Source organism: Paroedura picta, chromosome 8, assembly GCF_049243985.1.
Source record: "Paroedura picta isolate Pp20150507F chromosome 8, Ppicta_v3.0, whole genome shotgun sequence".
Lineage (NCBI taxonomy): Eukaryota > Metazoa > Chordata > Lepidosauria > Squamata > Gekkonidae > Paroedura > Paroedura picta.
This window is the reverse complement of record NC_135376.1, coordinates 44,676,304-44,694,617: the sequence shown is the minus strand read 5'-3', so window position 1 is coordinate 44,694,617 and position 18,314 is coordinate 44,676,304. Positions and strand designations below refer to the sequence as shown.

At 48.8% G+C, this 18,314-nt stretch overlaps 1 protein-coding gene across 1 annotated transcript in view; it reads left to right on the top strand.

Annotated features, from left to right (window-relative positions):
* LOC143843449 (solute carrier family 2, facilitated glucose transporter member 9-like) overlaps positions 1 to 11,764 on the top strand; it is a 36,155-nt gene extending 24,391 nt beyond the window's left edge. Inside the window, exons 11-12 of the mRNA XM_077349495.1 lie at positions 169 to 296; positions 7,403 to 11,764. Coding sequence (XP_077205610.1) covers positions 169 to 296; positions 7,403 to 7,648 — 374 coding nt within the window. The 3' untranslated portion in view covers positions 7,649 to 11,764. The remainder of the gene's footprint in view (positions 1 to 168; positions 297 to 7,402) is intronic.
* The last annotated feature ends 6,550 nt before the right edge of the window (positions 11,765 to 18,314 follow it).

Below are 18,314 nucleotides of genomic sequence, written 5' to 3'. Positions count from 1 at the left end.
CATTATGGGTAATTGCAGTCTTTTAGGAGTCTAGAATTTAAAATTGCCTCCTTAATTAGAAATTGCACCAGCCCAAAAAGTCCTTGCAGGATCCAGCTTTGTCTCTCTACCAACAGTCTGGCTTTGTCTAAAGCCCAGCCTGGCCTAAGCAGTGTCTTTCTCATGCAGCCGGGGTCCCCTTTTTGATGACAGCCGAACTCTTCAAGCAATCCCACCGCCCATCTGCCTACATTGTGGGTGGGTCCCTCAACTGGCTCTCAAACTTCACTGTTGGGTTTGTGTTTCCCTTCCTGCAGGTAAAACATGGCGCTTTGAGTGGGTGGGTGGGTGGGGGGGGCTCGCGGGTTAGAGGTTCTGGGATAACTTCAAAACACCAGAGTACTGTTATCTCCTGCCTGCTTTAGAAAATCACAGCAACTGCACAGCATAATACTTTTTGGGGAGAAAGTTAACTTGGAAATGAAAAAAGGAACAAAGTAGGTGGTTCTAATAGACACGCTATAAAGAGGGTACTCAAGAAGAACTGCCAAATTACTACAGAAGGAAACAGTAGTGCAGACAAAACACTGAAATGGGCTGTGTCTTTCCAGACTTCATTTTATGTCTTCGTTTTATGCTATAGGAAAGGATTTTAATTAGATTTAACATATTTAAAAATATATAATACATTTGTTTGTTCTGTACATGATTGTTTTATCTATTATGTTACTCATTACATTCCTTATATTGTAAACTGCCCTGGGCCCCCCAGAAGAGCAGTATAAAAATTTAATTAATAAATAAATACACTGAGGCTCCAAAAGAGCACAGAAGGCTCAATCAATAATCTTCAGATTACAAGGTAAGAGAACTTGCAAAAAAGACCCAGTTAGTCTCAGCAGACCCCTCCCTAATGCAGGTCACTAGATGCACTCCAAATGATGAGTGCTCCAAATGGCAAACTTCAGGTAGCCTGTTCTATAAATCAAATTCACTTCCTCAAGACCAGAAATCACTGTGTGCTAAAGCAGTGGTCCCCAACTGTCAGGATTGTAGAATCTCTGTCATAAATTAGCCTGAGTTCCTCCATGTCAGTTATATTGTTTAATGGGACCTGGCGCCTGCTAGCCCCGGCCTTGTAGTTTGTAAGCAATAAAATAGAATAGTGATGTTATTCTAACCTTATCTTGTTGTGGGCTCACAGGGTTGTTTGTACCTCTCTCAAGGATGGGAGTTTGGAATCCTGTTTTTGTTTCACATATGTCTTTCTTCACTAACCCCCCTCCTTGGGAACTGTCAAGTTTTGGGCGGGAGAAATGTATTGATAAGCTGAGGCAAATCTGGCTTCGAGTCAGATTTGACTTTCAGTCCAATGCGTATAGTGCTAATCAATAAAACTATTTTCTTTTGAATAAGTTTTGTTGTGAGTTTCCTGTGCGTCTGACATCAAGTCAAATCTCACAACTCCTTTCACCTGCAAAATGCAGGGCGAGGGACATACTTTTTCTGAGCAGGGAGAGGGCCTGGATTGGGACCTCTCCCAGGGCGACGGCGCGAGTGCCGGCCCGCACAGCTCGGGCATGATGCGGGCAATCTCGGGGACAACCCCGGGGCCCGAGGAATTTTTGGAACGACACGTCACCCAGCGCAGGCGATTGTCTAGATACGACCGCCCTACTGGGGATGAGAGGTGGCCGGAGCACCTGGGACTGCCTAGCTACGCGCTGGAGCCTGTGGGTGAGACACAGGACTTGCAGTACAAGCTGGACAGGGTGACTAACTGGCTGCAGGATCTTTCGGGTCGGTTGGATCCGGAGGAGAAGCGCAGAACGCAACGCCTGCTGAAGGAAGTGCTCGGTGGTGGTGCGCACGATACCAGCCTGCGAAGAGTGAGTGGTGGGCTTGCACTGCGGGAACACGGCATGGCGGACACGCAAGCGGCAGCGGATGCTGAGGCGTTGGCCAGGGCCAGGGCGCAGCTGGAAATCGAGGCGGAGGCAGAGGCTCGAGCGAGAGCGCAGCGAGAACAAGAAGGCGAGGACGAGGAGCGAGAGGACGAAGGCGGCGCGGGCGGCGATGGAGCCGGAGGGGACGGCGCGGACGGAGGCGAGGATGCAGCGGCGGCGGCAGCCGCGGCGGCGGCGGCGGACGTTGCGGGAGCCGAGGCGGCGGCGGCAGCAGCGGCAGCAGCGGCGCGCGAAGCGGCGCGAGCGGCAGTGCGAGCAGCAGAGGCGGCCCGGGCAGCGGAACGAGCAAGAGTGGCGGCGGGGAGAGGACGAGGCATCGGCCGTGGTGCAAGACCCCCAGGACCGGCCCCGGCACCGGCGGATTGGGGCCCGGGGCGCCTACCGGCCCACCTCCGGGGTGTGGAGATGCGGAGCACCTATAAATTCAAGGCTAAGTTTTCCGGAGACCCCTCCGATTTCCCTACGTTTCTGGTGCACCTCCAGGCCTACATGATGGAAATGGGGTTCACTTTCCAGGACGACGCTGAGAAAGTGCGTTTCGTGGGCCAAGCCCTAGAAGGCAAAGCAGCCAAGTGGTTCGTGGACTTGTACCGCTATCACCCCCAAGCCATCCGTGACTACAACCATTTTATGAGAGCCCTGCGCCAGATGTACGTGGAACCGTTCGAGCGAGAGACCGCGGAGAAAAAACTCAGGGCTCACCGGCAAGGGAAGTTGTCAGTGGTCGAGTACGCCAGGGAGTTTAAAGAGCTGGCTTCCTCGGTGCCGGACTGGACGGAGCCCCAACGCGTGCTGTCGTTTGTGGGGGGCCTCAATCCTACTCTGGCAGACAAATGCTACAGCGAAAACGCGCCCAATGGACTTGGACATAAAAAAACATTGGGAGCAAATCCAGCCTTTGGTAGCTCCTCATTCTGCCTTCCCTTGTGTGTTGGGGTTGGATTGGTTGAAGGAGCATGATCCCCTAGTGAGGTGGAAAGAAGGGACTGTGGACTTTACCTCTCCCGCCTGCGAGCAGCACGCTCGACCGCGGGATCCTCCAAGTACGGGGATTGTGGCCGCTTTGGGATCGGGGGGGGCAGCGCTCCCTCCTGAGTATCGGGACTTTGCTGATGTGTTCGCGGAGGTCGAGTGCAACCAACTTCCTCCCCACCGTAAAACTGACTGTGCCATTGAATTGAAGAAAGGGGAACCACTCCCCAAAGCCAAGCTTTATTCCATGAGCCCCCGGGAAATGGCGGAGCTTAGGGATTTTCTGGATAAAAACCTGGCGAGAGGTTTTATTAGACCGGCCACGTCTTCATTGGCGGCCCCGGTCCTTTTTGTAAAAAAGAAGGACGGTTCGCTACGTTTGTGTACTGACTACCGTGGGTTAAACGCGGTCTCTACCTGCAATGCCTACCCGCTCCCCCTGATTAAAGACTTGTTGGGCCATTTGGGGAAGGCACGGATTTTTACGAAATTGGATTTGAGGGAAGCCTATTACCGAGTTCGGATCAAGAAGGGGCACGAATATTTAACGGCCTTTAATACCCCCCTGGGGCAGTTTGAGTACACCGTAATGCCGTTCGGCCTCGCCGGCGCTCCGGGCGTGTTCATGAATATGATTAATGAAATTATGCATGATTTATTGTACCAGGGGGTGTTGGTTTATATTGATGATATTCTTGTGTATTCTGAGAATGTTGAGAGTCATGCTGATCTGGTCCGCGAAGTGCTCAACCGCTTGCGGAAGCACCAGTTGTTTGCTAAACTGTCTAAATGTGAGTTCCACCGCGATGCGGTGGAGTTTTTGGGGTTCCGTGTCTCCCAGGCTGGGATTGAGATGGACCCTGGCAAGGTGCGCGACTTGCTGGCTTGGGAACCTCCCCGCAGCAGGAGGCAACTGCAAAGTTTCCTAGGATTCGCTAATTTTTACAGGACTTTCATTCCCAATTTTGCCAAAGTGGCGTTGCCCCTCACTGACTTGTTGAAAACCAAACAAGGGGGAAAAGCGGCGAGCCGCCCGGGGACGCCCCTTCTGTGGACCCCCCCCTGTCAAGACGCATTTGACAAACTAAAGTTGCTGTTTACGTCCGAACCAGTACTGGCCCATGCTGACCCTTCTAAGCAATTCACTGTACAAGTAGACTCCTTGGACGTGGCAATGGGGGCCGTGATCCTCCAAGAGGGGGAAGACGGGAAATTACACCCGCTGGCCTATCTGTCAAAGAAATTCTCGGGGGCAGAGCGAAATTGGGCAATTTGGGAAAAAGAGGCGGCTGCAGTAAAATTGGCCCTTTCCACCTGGAGGCATTGGCTAGAGGGGTCCGCGATCCCATTTGTCGTCTGGACGGATCATAAAAACCTTCAGGCACTCAAGCAGCCCCGATCACTGTCCGCCAAGCAAATGAGGTGGGCGGAGTTTTTCGCCCGTTTCAACTTCTCCCTCAAGCATCTGCCGGGTAAAATGAACTTTTTGGCTGATGCATTGTCACGCCTGCCCCAGTACAACAGCAAACGAGACCCATTGGTGGACACCGTTTTTACCCCCGCCCAACTAGGGATGGCCGCCGTGACGCGCAGCCACGTAAAGACTGTTCCGCCCATCCCAGGGGGCTGGGTCCAAAAGGAGATGTCACAAGATCCGGAGTTCGGCTCCCTCCGCCCTGATCTGACTGAGAAGGGGGGGCTCTTTTTTAAGGGCGAGAGACTCTTTGTTCCTGTTGCGGCCAGGGGAAAAGTTTTGAAACTTTGCCACGACGCAAAAACTGCTGGACACTTTGGTTTTGTGAAAACTCTGCACCTAGTCAGGAGACAGTATTGGTGGCCGTCCCTGCGCAAAGATGTGGAGAAATATGTGCAGGGGTGCCCTATTTGTATTGCCTCGAAACCGGTTGGGGGCAAGAAAAAGGGGCTATTGCAACCACAGCCCACCCCCTCTCGTCCGTGGACAGATGTCACTATGGACTTTATTACGGACCTCCCTCCCAGTCACGGGAACACCGTTATATGGGTGGTGGATGCTTTTTCCAAACAGGCTCACTTCATTCCCTGCACGGGAGTGCCTTCAGCACCAAAATTGGCTTCTCTTTTTATTGAACACGTGGTACGTCTGCACGGGATCCCGACACGTGTCCTGACGGATCGGGGCCCCCAGTTCGTTTCCAAGTTTTGGAGGGAACTCTTGAGACTATTGGGGGTGGAGCAAGCCCTCACTTCGGGCTATCACCCTGAATCAAATGGCCAGACCGAAAGGGTAAACCAAATCCTGGAACAGTATTTGCGTTGTTTTATCAATCACCAGCAGGACAATTGGGTCTCCTTATTACCGCTGGCTGAATTTGCCTACAACAATGGGGTTCATGCCTCAACAGGGGTATCACCCTTTAAAGTAGTGTATGGGACTGATTTGGCAACAGCCCCCACCTGGGAACTCAGCTCCACTGAGACTCCTGACATAAATAAATGGGCATCGACCATCAGTACAGGTTGGCCAGAAATTGTTGCTAGCCTCAAAGAGGCGAAACAGGCCTATAAAGCTCAAGCAGATAAGAAAAGAGTACCTGCACCTGATTGGAAAGTGGGAGACCTGGCCTATTTGTCTACTAAGAACCTGAGGTGCCAGCAGAAATCTAAGAAACTTGGCCCTAAATATGTGGGGCCATTTAAAGTGGTAAAACTGATTAATCCTGTGACTGTTGAGCTAGCCTTACCAAAGACTTATAGGAATGTGCATCCGGTTTTTCATTCCAGCCTGCTGCGAAGAGCTCCGGTCCCAGACGAGTGGCACCCTCCTCCAGACCAGCCTGTGCCAATTTACATCGACAAAGACACCCACTATGAAGTCAACCAAATTTTAGACTCTCGTTTGCACAAGGGTCGCCTTCAATATCTGATCGATTGGAAAGATTTCCCCTCGGGGGACAAGGAGTGGGTGGAGGCAGGGAATGTGAAGGCACCCCGCCTTCTCCGGGCTTTCCATCGAGCATTTCCTGATTGTCCTCGCCCGGTAGATGCCGGCTAGGTGGGGGAGTGAAGTTAGTTTTAATGCGGAGGGATGTCAGGATTGTAGAATCTCTGTCATAAATTAGCCTGAGTTCCTCCATGTCAGTTATATTGTTTAATGGGACCTGGCGCCTGCTAGCCCCGGCCTTGTAGTTTGTAAGCAATAAAGTAGAATAGTGATGTTATTCTAACCTTATCTTGTTGTGGGCTCACAGGGTTGTTTGTACCTCTCTCAAGGATGGGAGTTTGGAATCCTGTTTTTGTTTCACATATGTCTTTCTTCACTAACCCCCCTCCTTGGGAACTGTCAAGTTTTGGGCGGGAGAAATGTATTGATAAGCTGAGGCAAATCTGGCTTCGAGTCAGATTTGACTTTCAGTCCAATGCGTATAGTGCTAATCAATAAAACTATTTTCTTTTGAATAAGTTTTGTTGTGAGTTTCCTGTGCGTCTGACACCAACCTGCGGGCCGCGGCCCGGCGCCGGGCCGCGAGGGCCATGGCGCCGGGCCGCAGCTCCCTCTCCCTGCCCCCCCCCGCAGTAAAAAACTTCCCAGGCCGCAAGCTTGCGGCCCGGGAAGCTTCTTACTGCGGGAGGGCGGGGAGAGGGAATCAGGGCCGGGCCGTGCGGGTGCGGCCCCCAGGCGCGGCCCGATGAGCGGCCGTGGCCCGTGGGGGCACGGCCCGATGAGTGGGCGTGGCCCGATGCCCTGCCGGTCCCCAGCCTCAGAAAGGTTGGGGACCACTGTGCTAAAGGCAACTGGAACTTCTCCAAGATAAACAGAGAGCCAGTTTGGTGTAGTGGTTGGGAGTGCAGACTTCTAATCTGGCATGCCGGGATCGATTCCCCACTCCCCCACATGCAGCCAGTTGGGTGACTTTGGGCTTGCCATGGCACTGATAAAACTGTTCTGACCGAGCAGTGATATCAGGGCTCTCTCAGCCTCACCCACCCCACAGGGTGTCTGTTGTGGGGAGAGGAATGTGACTGTAAGCCGCTTTGAGCCTCCTTCGGGTAGAGAAAAGCGGCACATGAGAACCAACTCTTCTTTTTCTTCTCCTTCTAAACTGCATGAGGGAAAGATCCCAGGTTGCAAAGCAAGGCAAAGAAACCTCTGGCTTGACCAGCTGTCTTCCATAGGACAATAGGTTGGGGAGGCATTCATTTGACACTGCTATAGTGATGAATGAATCATGCTAATTTATTTCCGTCATAGTTTGGGGGCTTTCTGGCTCCTAATTTTAGAGCTAGGCACTCTAGAATATGAAACCCTGTGCTCAGTGAGGAATGCACCAAGTGTCTGCAATGGTTAGGGCGTGGCCATCAGGTCTGAGTACCCTAAATGCTTAAAATGGTGCTGGTTGCAGCTTGTTGTGTTGGACAAACTGAATATATCACAGAACTGGGTAAAGGCCAGTGGTTCTTTATGTCTGATTGTCCTGATTGTCCTACTTTGTTTCCATCTCCAGATGTCAGCTGGTGCCTTCTGCTATCTGATCTTCTGTGGCATCTGCATTCTGGTTGCTTTGTATGTATATTTCATTATCCCAGAAACAAAAAACAAAACATTTATGGAAATCAGCCATCTCTTTGCCTCTCGCCACTCCTTTTTCTCCTGCTTGCCAGACTCCGTCAAAATGGTCAAGTTCAATGGCTACGGTGCCATGGAGAACAGCTCCCTGGAGTTCTCTGGTTCTGGATCAAGCCCGGCATGACGCTCTCCCATCTGTGCTTTTGGGAGATGGCTGTCCTTCCTGCTGCAAAGCCCTAGTCTTCTGCCACTGAACAAAAGGAGATGAGAACTCACCCAGATTCTCTTCCTTTGGTGCCTTCCTTCCTTCCTGGATCAACAATACAAAATAGACTTGGGAAGGGATTTGGGAAGAAGTCTCTGGTTCAGATCTGCTGAGGCTGCCTACTCCCTCCACCCCGGCCCTTTCCTTCTCCTGGAAGCTGGAAACCAAAAAAGCCAGGTGACAGCCATTTTCAGGAAACTGGCCTAAATAGACTTCCTATAATGTCATGGGATTTATCCTCTTTCCTGCTGGATTAAGATTTAGAGGGCTTTAGAGGGATGTATTGATACACTTGTAGTGTATAGTTTGAGGTCAGAGAGGTCAACAAGAAGACACCTCTGTTGTCCTGCAACTGAACAGCAACCCCAGGATCCCACCCAGAGACTAGCATCAAATTTATACTTTTTTCCCAATCCTACATTTGTTCTGAATATTATCTGCACCTATGTGGTCAACTGAATTTTGACGCTGACATGATAAGTCTCCCCCCCCCCACACACACACACACACAAGAGAGAGAATTCAGGAGCCCACAGACTTGGAAGGTTCAAAGTTAAAAACAAACCAGAGAACCTAAATAAATTTGTCACGCAATAATACTTTGTCTGTACTCTTCCCACCGCACCCACCCCAATAAATACAGTGATAACAAATGAGACCCACTTAGAACCTGTGCTGTCCTCTCTTAAGGACCATCTGCTTTGTTGATGCAAGGAAACAGGTCCAGAACATGGACAGTTCCGGCCCAGATTGTTCTGGTCCAGTTTTATCAATGCATTGGCATCCACACAGAGCGCTGTGGTAACAGATTTCAGCAACTGGACTGATCTAGCACATTCCTTTTTTCAAAATTGAGACATTGGACTATTGTCTCTCAACAGGAAGAGAGAGTAAACTCCTGCCTTTGTGTCCTTGCACATCCTAGGCAACAGCGGGAACTGAGCCAGGCAGATGTGCCTGTCTGAGACAGCGGGGTGGAAGGTACCTGAGAAATGGCTAGTCTCCTTCGGATAGACCCTTCCTTTTGGGATGCTTCCTTTGTCTAGAATTGAAGCAGGGATAATGGCTCTTGCCCCAAGGAAAGCCGGCCCCTTCAGGTGCCCACTGCTTCTCCCTCTATCCCAGTTCCTTCATCATAGTCCTGGAAACTTCAGAGCAATGGGAACAAATGCAGTTTCCTGAGATTTTGCAAAGCAGAAATAAAGGGCTAAGTCCTCCGAACAAGTAATATTAGGTGGGGAGTGAGAGACTTGTTGATATTCCTTTCGTGTTCAGCTGTTGAAATAAGGGTGTGTATAGTATGTTTTGAGAGTGGGAGCAATTATTATGGCTAAGCAAAGATCTTCCCCATTGCATGATGTTTCAAAAGTGCAAATGTTTTGCCATTCGAGAAGGTTTGTCGGACTTTGAAGTTAGTATGACAGGATTTTTTGATGGCTAAGACATGCTTTCTGTACATTGTCAGGAGCAGTTTTCTGTTTCAGGGCTGGGCCTTGGCTCAAACTAAGCCTGAAAGAGGACTCAGGTGGCAGCACAGGGGAAGTAGTATGCATAAGTGAGGAAAGAAAAAGTCAGAATAATGTGGCACAGGGAAGGAATGTGAAAGCAATATTGTAACACTGGAGAAATGAGCCCAGTTGTAGGAAGAAGTAGAAAACTTGTTAATAAAACCCATACATTTGTAGGGACTATGTCAGATTCAAAATGCTGCAAAGTGACAACATGAGAGCCAGCTTGGGGTAGTGGTTAAGAGTGCAGACGTCTAATCTGGTGAGCTGAGTCTGATTCCCCACTCCTCCACATGCAGACAGCTGAGTGACCTTGGGCTCGCCCCAGCACCAAGAAAGCTGTAATATCAGGGCTCTCTCAGCTTCACCCACCTCACAGGGTGTCTGTTGTGGGGAGAGGAAAGGGAAGGCGACTGTAAGCCGCTTTGAGACTCCTTCAGGTAGAGAAAAGTGCCATATAAGAATCAACTGTTCTTCTTCTTCATGTAGCAGAGGGCCAATAATGAGACACCATTAGTATGAGTGGTGTGACTCCGAGCCAGGAAATCCCAGAAAAAGCCTGCATAGACAAGGCAAGGCCATGTGGCACAGAAAATCATCAATGTTAGCCAGGAGGCTGAGGAAACGAAGGCAAACATCCACCTCCTTGCTGGGTGGATTAAAACTGGTTGGTCGCATGCTGCAGACTCTCATGAACGGTGGGTCTGAGGAGGGGAAGACAGAGATCACCACACTATTTGCAAGAGATGGCCAAAATCCCATTGGCTCAGTTTGGAATCAGCTCAGTGAATTTGAGCTCTCTTGGCAAGAACCTGGACAAAACTCACAATAATGGTGAGCATGCCAGAGACACCCCTCCCCACACACACACACACACACCTCCTCCTCCTCCTCAACTATACACATCCGGAGAGAACAAGAGAGGCTTTTAGGTGTGCTGGGGGGAGAGGGGCAGCAACTGTATGAAAGACTTGCAGGAAAGAGAGTCTAATAGAGAAGTCTTCTGACAAAAGGCTGCTTGGCCAGTTGGTTTGGTTATATGGTTCACAGCCATCAATAAGAGTTTCAGTGACAGTATGGGGATTAACACTAAAGAATTTTTGAACAGGCACCTACAAAAGCTTTGGACAGCTGGCCTGCAGAATGCTGACTCTGCATGTGCAGAATCTTGAGGGGGGGAATGTGTGGGGAAAGTTGCCCAATTTGCAAAACAGCTGAGCGTCGAAAGCTGGGCCAGTTTGTATTTTAAAGCAAGGTAAATTGGCACCATCACTAATACAGAAATAGCCAAGCAGATCTAAAATTTTCACTCACCAGACCTTACGGACTGGTGATGGCATTGCGTTTGTGGCATCAGTCCTCATTACGACACATCACAGATAGTTGGGCTGTCTGATGAGAGCAGATACGCGTTTCACTTTCTGGATTAAAATTTCTGTTATGGTAATCCAAGAAGCGGCAGTAGGGGACGATTCATGGCATTCTCCCATCATGCTAATGTGCCTTCTAAATGACTCTTACTGGCCCTCAGTTGGGTCAGCTCCTCACAACTGGGATCTGGTAGGAAACTCTTTGTCAGGTCAAGTGACTGGATCAAGCCTTGCCCCTTGAGTTCTGACTGGTTTTTCATGCCAAGTGATGAGTGGGTGAGGCACTCCCAGTGACCTTCCCGAGCCATGCCCAGGCATCATGGGTTAAGGCTGTAACTGTTGAGCTGGCAACAAGGTTAAGTATCCGTATGCTGGCTAAGTCAGGAGATGTGTAGAAGTGATGTTCTAGTTCCTCTGGTAATGGAGATGTGTGCTTCACTCACCCAAGACTTGGCTGCCTCATGGAGCTTCAGGGAGAGCAAAGGGGGGGGGGGCACATTTAAGGACCCAGGGGTGATGGACCAGGAAAGATTCTGCTATGGCTCAGTAAGGGGTGGTGTGCAAACTTGAGGAAGACATGCGTGTGCCAGGCAGTTCTCTTTCAGTGCCTGAGAATTACTGTGGCTAGTAGCCTGGGGGAGATCATTTTTACAGGACTGTCATGGCATAACACAAGGTCCATCTCTCACAGTTTGAACCCGTGCAGTTGCTTTTCAGTGCTCTTTCTTGATTATGGCCTCCACTTGAGGGTCCACACATCCCCTTCAAGTACTGTCATTTTCATGTCATTCCTTCAATAACTGTCCTTCCATGTCATTTCCTGGAGGATGTGCCTAAAGCTGTTTGCTAAGCATCTTTCAGAAAGCACATGAAACAACTCCTTGCAGAGGGCATTTCTTCATTTTATTGGTGTGTTCAGAGGTGCTGAAGTAGATCCTTGGGGAGTATCCTCTTCCGTAGGATTCTTACTGTTGGAAGCTTTATCTCTTCAATGTATGTAGGTGTTGTGATTTTAATGATATTTGCTGTAAACCACCTTAAGCTTTAGACAGGCGGGTTAAGTTTTAAGTTGTTTAAAAAATGGAAGACTGATTTTTAGCAAGGAGGTGCCTGTTGATCAATGTATCAATAAAAGTTGGATGTTCCATGGTACATAATGCCTCCATCAATTTACACAAGCAAAATTCACATGGGTGCTTTCCCTTATCTATATCCCACATGGGCCTTCATTACATGGCAACCGAATGGGGAAAATCTACTATATTCCCCCCCCCCTCCAAAAGCCAAAGTTACCAACAAGATAGTTTTAGAGAGGAGCAAACCAACAATTCATTAGAAGGGAAGATATTATGGCTAAAGCTCACTTACTTCGGACGCATCATGCAATCAAACTCGCTGGAAAATCATTAATGCTTGGGATGGTCAGTGGCAAAAGGAAACATGGTCGCCAAGGGATCCGCTAGCTCTACACGATCAAAGTTAATACAGGAATGACCATGAACCAACTAAAAGAAGCAGTCAGAGACAGGGGTGCATGGCAAAGTCTTTCCTATAGAATCACTGAGGGTTGGACACGACTGAACAGATGACATCACCAAAAAAAGTCATTGCTGACTGCAGGGTTCTGACTAGTAACGAATCAAACACCCTCTCTTCAAAATTGCAAGCAGCACTCTTGAACTCTTGAACAACTGTTTGTTTCCAAATTCTAAGTAATATTGCAAATGTTTTATGCACACACATTCTTGTATTGCTTTTTTCCCACCTGCCCCTTTCTCCCTCCTCTTCCAATTTTTACTCAGTTGCTCAGCAGAGAAAATAACTGGCATAAGAAATGCTTTCCTCGGTTGAAGGGGAAACTATGGTGAGTTGATTCACTAGTATTCCATCCAGAGCATTTTACCAGAGCCGCCTTATAAAGACAGCATGGCGTAACAGACCATGGGAGAGAAAACCACCGGACCTTGGTTGAAGGGTGCACAGAGCAGCAATCTTGCTGGACCTGAGCAGACCTTCATTTTGCTAGTATTGTTATGAGAGACTGAAAGGGAACCCTCTGTATGCTGCCTTGAATTTAGGGTTGCCAACTCTGAGTTGGGCAATTCCTGGAGATCTGGGGGTGGAGCCGGGGGAGGAGCCATTTAGGGGGGAGGAGTTTGGCATGGATGTGACACCATAGAGTCTGCCCTCTGAAGCTGGTAGTTTCTCCAGACCTGATCTCTGTGACCTGTGGATCAGTTGTAGACCCAGGAAATCCCCAAGCCCCACCTGGAGGTTGGCAGCCTTTGCTCAAATCCCTGGTGGAAAAATAATACTGGATATCAATTTAGAAAATAAATTCTCATCAATATCAGTTAACATTAACACTACAGATTGATTCAAGAGAACTTTAAGCCTCAGAGGCAGACATCCACAGTCGGTATATCTGTGAGAGAAAGTGCAGGTTTTAGAACTCTGTCTAAGGGGGAAAGTGGGTAGGTGTGGGGCAATTTGATGAAGCTCTCCTCTCCCTCCTCCTCTGCTTCGTTCTACCTTGATTCCTTTTTCTTTCCTTTTTTGGTAGAAAAGAAGGCCCTGTGGGGGAGTGCTATTCTAGGCACCTGCCCTTGATTTCCATTTCAGCCCTGGGATCTCTTGAGCAGACAACCCAAACCATAATTTTCTTCAGGCCGGCTGGGTTTACAATGAGTGACCACTAGATGTCCCTGTTGGTCAGTAATCTCATAAGGGAGGTTGCAATAAAACTGGGCTGCATAGCTGTGAAGGTTTAGATGGCCGTTCTCTCCAGGCAGTGAGAGTAGAATTTATTGTGTATGGCCGTAGGCTGGAGCAATCTAAGACAGTAACAGTATAAAATAAATACAACATATATACAATATAAAATACAAAGTTATTGTGGCAGTAAACACCCTGAAATCATTGGGACTTACTTCTGGGTAAACTTATTTAGGATTAGGCTAGTAGAATGGCTGCTGGTTTGGTGGTGTAGGGCAGGGGTTGTCAACCTGTGGTCCTCCATGGAATACAATTCCCATGAGCCCCTGTCAGCATTTAATGGCAGGGGCTCGTGGGAATTGTAGTCCATGAATATCTGGAGGACCACAGGTTGACTACCGCTGGTGTAGGGATCTGCTGCAATTGCCATTATTAGTATCCTAATTACCAGCAAGAATAGAGAATATATTGGGCTCAGGGGTTGTCTCTGGGGTCCTGGTCTAAATCACTGAAGAGACACTGGGAGGGGGATTCTGGAGACTTGGCCACCTTAGGGGCCGTAAAAACAGACAAGTCATATGAGTTGTTCTCATAGGTTGCTGATGTGGAACACATCTTATGCCACATTCAGGGCTGCAGTAATGGAAGTCGTAACAGACGTTACATCAGTCCATCCCTGAGTGCGGCATAAGAGGCAGGGAAGTGGTTGACAGCAGTGAGGGCAGCGGCAAGCAGGGCTCAACTGCATGGCCTGGCCAGCCGCTGCCCGTCTTCCAAGGCCGCAAGAGGAATGGGCCCAGAGGAGGCTGGCCAGGCCCAGTGCTGAGCCCTGCTTGTGCCGCCGCCACCCATCTTCTGTGCTCCTCCTGGACAGCCACTGCCTCACCCATCCCTCGTCCACCCACACTCCTGACGGGCAGTGGAGGCAAGTGGCAACAGCAGCGTTATTGGGCTCACTGCCAGGCCTGCCCCACACATCACTTGCGTGGCTCCTGGTGCAGCAGCTACCAGCAATGGCCAGATTCTCACAGATAATGTGTTCCACATAATCTGCAAAAATCTGATTCCTGGATATTTTTTAAGGTTGAGGCTGTTATGGGAGGTACAGGGAATCTCTAGTGGCCTCTGGCCCCTGAATATGGTCCAACTTTGCTGGTGCTGATGCTGGGCACGCTTCTGTGCAGGAGTATCAGATATGTGAAAAGTTGGGGCATTGTCTATTGAACAGAGTTTAAGCAACCAAGAGTTTAACCAGAGCCAAGCAACCAAGATTACATGCCATTGTAATCTAGCTGGGTCAAGGTGCACTGGCCATATCTATCCTTTGATGTTGCAACTAACTTGTCCCACTAATTTGGTTACACTCAGTGATTTAGAAGCCACATGGCTCTTCTGAGCACCATCCTGGAGTCTAGGAAAGTGGGCAGTTCCTTTAGAAATTAAAATAATTTCATTCCAGGCCCAAGATAAAACTGACCACTTAATTGTTACAACACAACTTATCCCTGATGATCGTATCAAGGTTATCAAGAGCTAAGAGTTCTGTGTAGGAGGCTGGGGTCAGCCTATACACCTGAATGAGATGGAGGAATGGGATGTACCACTGTTGAATGCCAGCCCATAAAACAAAACTCCTTGCAAGCAGGAAAGTCAGCGAGGAAGGGAGATTCTAACCCCCCTCCTCCTTCTGCAGAACTAGAGTGTAACCTGAAGTGAACAGCACACAGAGAAGCATTTACTTTTCAAAATGCTGCCTAATAAAGGGGTCCAAAGAACTGCAGATCTTGCACACTGTTCTGTGTGGTCACCACTACAACTTGCCAGCCCTTCCCCTCACTCCAGATACACCAAGGCTGGCTGAGAGCTCTGCTGGAGGTGAGATTCAGCAGCACTATAAGCTCTGGCAATTAAAAGGTGATTATAGTTATTGCTTGGGGTGGTGTGCAGGGTCAGGGCTCTCCATGGTCTGTGGAACGAATACTACTGCGCCAATTGCAAATATGGGTGCATCTTCTCTAGACTTTGGCCGTCTACTGATCCCCTTTGAATTTATGCTTAGGGTGACTTCTAGCTTCAGTTCATACAGGATTTCCCTTTTTGAAAATATCTTTGGTTCCAAAGGGGTCATCTGCTGCCTCCACACAGTGTTGGATATTGTCCAATGAGTCATTCACCTGCAAATGATTATTGTTATCACCATTTTCAAGATGTATCTCTGTAGCCTGTGTTCTAGTCTTCTCTGGTTTTTAAGAGCAAATTGGTGGGAGCAAAAAAGTCCCCTCTTCTTATCCAGGTTCAGTGCTGGACACAATATCTTGATACCCAGTCTTGTCACCTCCAATTTTCTGGCAGCCTGGAGGTGTGTTGAGGCTGACTGAGTGAGTACTGACTGGTTGTAAATTCAGATGTTCAGTAGAGAGTATACGTATCTGAGGAACAGATTTGCTTCTTCCACACAATGCTTGTGACTGAGATAGTATATTGGGGCCCAACTCTGATCTGTCCCCCTTAGTGACAGTCGGAGGCCTAAAAATGAACGAGTTGCAAAGGAGGCAGCAAAATACACATACAACACTTGCTGCATTTCAGAGCCAGCCTTGAAGCTGCATTGCCTGCTGCCCCTTCCCCATCTCTGAATGACAGAAAGCGGGCCGCTCACTCCTTGACTTGCGTGCTTCCCTGTAGCTGCGCCGTCCCTGGGTGGTGTCACTGCTAGAAGGGGTGGGGCAACAGAGGAGAGGCTCCCTTGGCCCCTCCCCCCACAGCGCTGCTTGCCACTGAGCCAAGCGGTAAATATGTGCAACATTACATATGTATAATGGAGTGTAAATAATCCCAAAAAGTGCCTTGTAAATAGACTCCAAGTTTATCCTTTATTAATGAGCCGCTGAGCATCCTGCTGCTTTAGAGCAGCAAGGCTTTCATAATATCAAACCCTAAATTACACTTGGTGTCTCTCATTCCCTGCAAATGAGAATCATTTCAGGCCTCTTTGCTGCCTGTATTTATTTATTCATTTTATTGATTTTTGCCAGACTGAGCCCAGCATCCTCTGCGCTGCCATTTAGTAGCATTATAACCTTTGCGAACTGGAACTCCGTCTCCCAAGCAAGCACACGGGAAGATGCAAACGGGGTGTGGGGAGGGGGGAAGAGGTGGCTGGCTGGCTGCTCTCTAGTCCTGTGCTTGCTAGGTCTAAGGCAAAGACCACCTATTGATGCAACAAAGTACTTTAGAAAGACCAAGCACCGGGGGAGGGGGGAGGGCTGGCACAACCCCAACCTCTCTTCCTCTTTTGCCAGAATCGTAGAGCTGGAAGCCCCCATACAGTCCATCTAGTCCAACCTCCTGCTCAATGCAGGATCAGCCATAAGTGTCCATGATAAGTATCTGTCCAGCTGCTGCCTGACGACTGCCAGAGAGGGGGAGCTCACCTCCTCCTTAGGCGGCTGATTCTCAACCCCCCCCCCCGATATCTAGCCAGTGCCGTGCTACACATAGTTTAAATGCATTACTGTGGGTCCAGTAGTCTGCTGCCAACAGGAACCACTCCCTGCCCTCCTGCAAGTCACAACCTCACAAATACTCCAAGAGAGTAATCCTGTCCTCTCTCATCCACCTATGAACATTCCCAAAGCTCTCAGCCTTTCTTCATAGCGCTTGATCCCCAGGCCCTGGATCACCCTCATGGTTCTCATCTGTACCCTCTCCATTTTGACCGCGTCCTTTTTGAAGGGAGGCCTCCAGAACTGCACACAGTGGTCTGACCAATGTACTATACAGCAGGACTATGACATCTTGCATTTTCAAGGTGATGCCTCTGTTGATAGAGCCCAAGACTGCCTTCTTTACCTCCGCATCGCACTGTCTGCTGCCCAAGGCCCACACCAGCACAGCAGCTGCACTGCTCTGAATACTGGAGCAGTAGTTAAGAGTGTTACAGTCGGTCTGGGGAGTCAAAGATTCAAATCCTCACCCAGGCATAAAGCACAGTGGGTGTCAGGCTGAGCATATTTATATAAATCTTCTTATTGGGTATTGGCAGCTGGGGGGGTGGGGGGCCTGGGGGGTTGGGTGAGAGGGTAAGATATATTGTTCTTTTTATATATGGGCCTGGAATTTTGATGTTAGCTGCCGCAAGGCAGCCAACCAGGAGTGGCGGCCTACAAATCTAATCTAATTAAATAAATAAAATAAAAATATTTATTAATTAGAACATTTACATCCTGCCTTTTCTTTTTATAACATATTTTACTTATTTAGAAAGATACAGGAAAGTGAAACAATATTATATTACAGTTATATACTACAACTACTATTTGGAAGCAGGACAGAACATTTCAAGCTTCGAGGAGTCCTGGAAGTGAGGTCAGCTGGTCACGCCTCCCTGCCACACATTTCACCAGATGTGACATCACCATCTGCATTAAGAGGCAGGTTGACCCTGGTTAGGAATTCCTGGTCGAAAGGCTGCTCCTCTTCCTTCTATTACAACTTGATTTTATTGTTCAATATAGTCTAGCACTGTATTCCAATTTCTTCTGAACTCCAGGGTTGATTTGTTATGTATCGTATAGGTAAGTTTTGCCATTGTCTTTTGAAAGGTACTTCACAACTGAGTGGGGATTCAAGCGCTGTTCTTTCTAACCACCACACCACCCTGACCAGTGACCACCATCTCCAAATAATCTTTACAGGCAGAATTTCTTCAAGAAAAGCCCCAACGGTGTAATGTAAAATGCAGAACAGTTATATCTGTCCACACACGCACACACACACACCATCGCTGAAACCTTTAGAAATCCAGGCCAAAGCTCAAAAATCATAGCAAGATCCAAAACAAAGGCTACATAACACCTTTCATTAAGACCACCTGCCAAGCAGGCAAGCTGCTGACTGATCCAGAACTCTTCACCAGACTGGATGTTCATAAATGAAAAAAGTGAGCAGGGCCAGAAAAAAGGATCTCCCAGGCTATGATCTCCACCACCA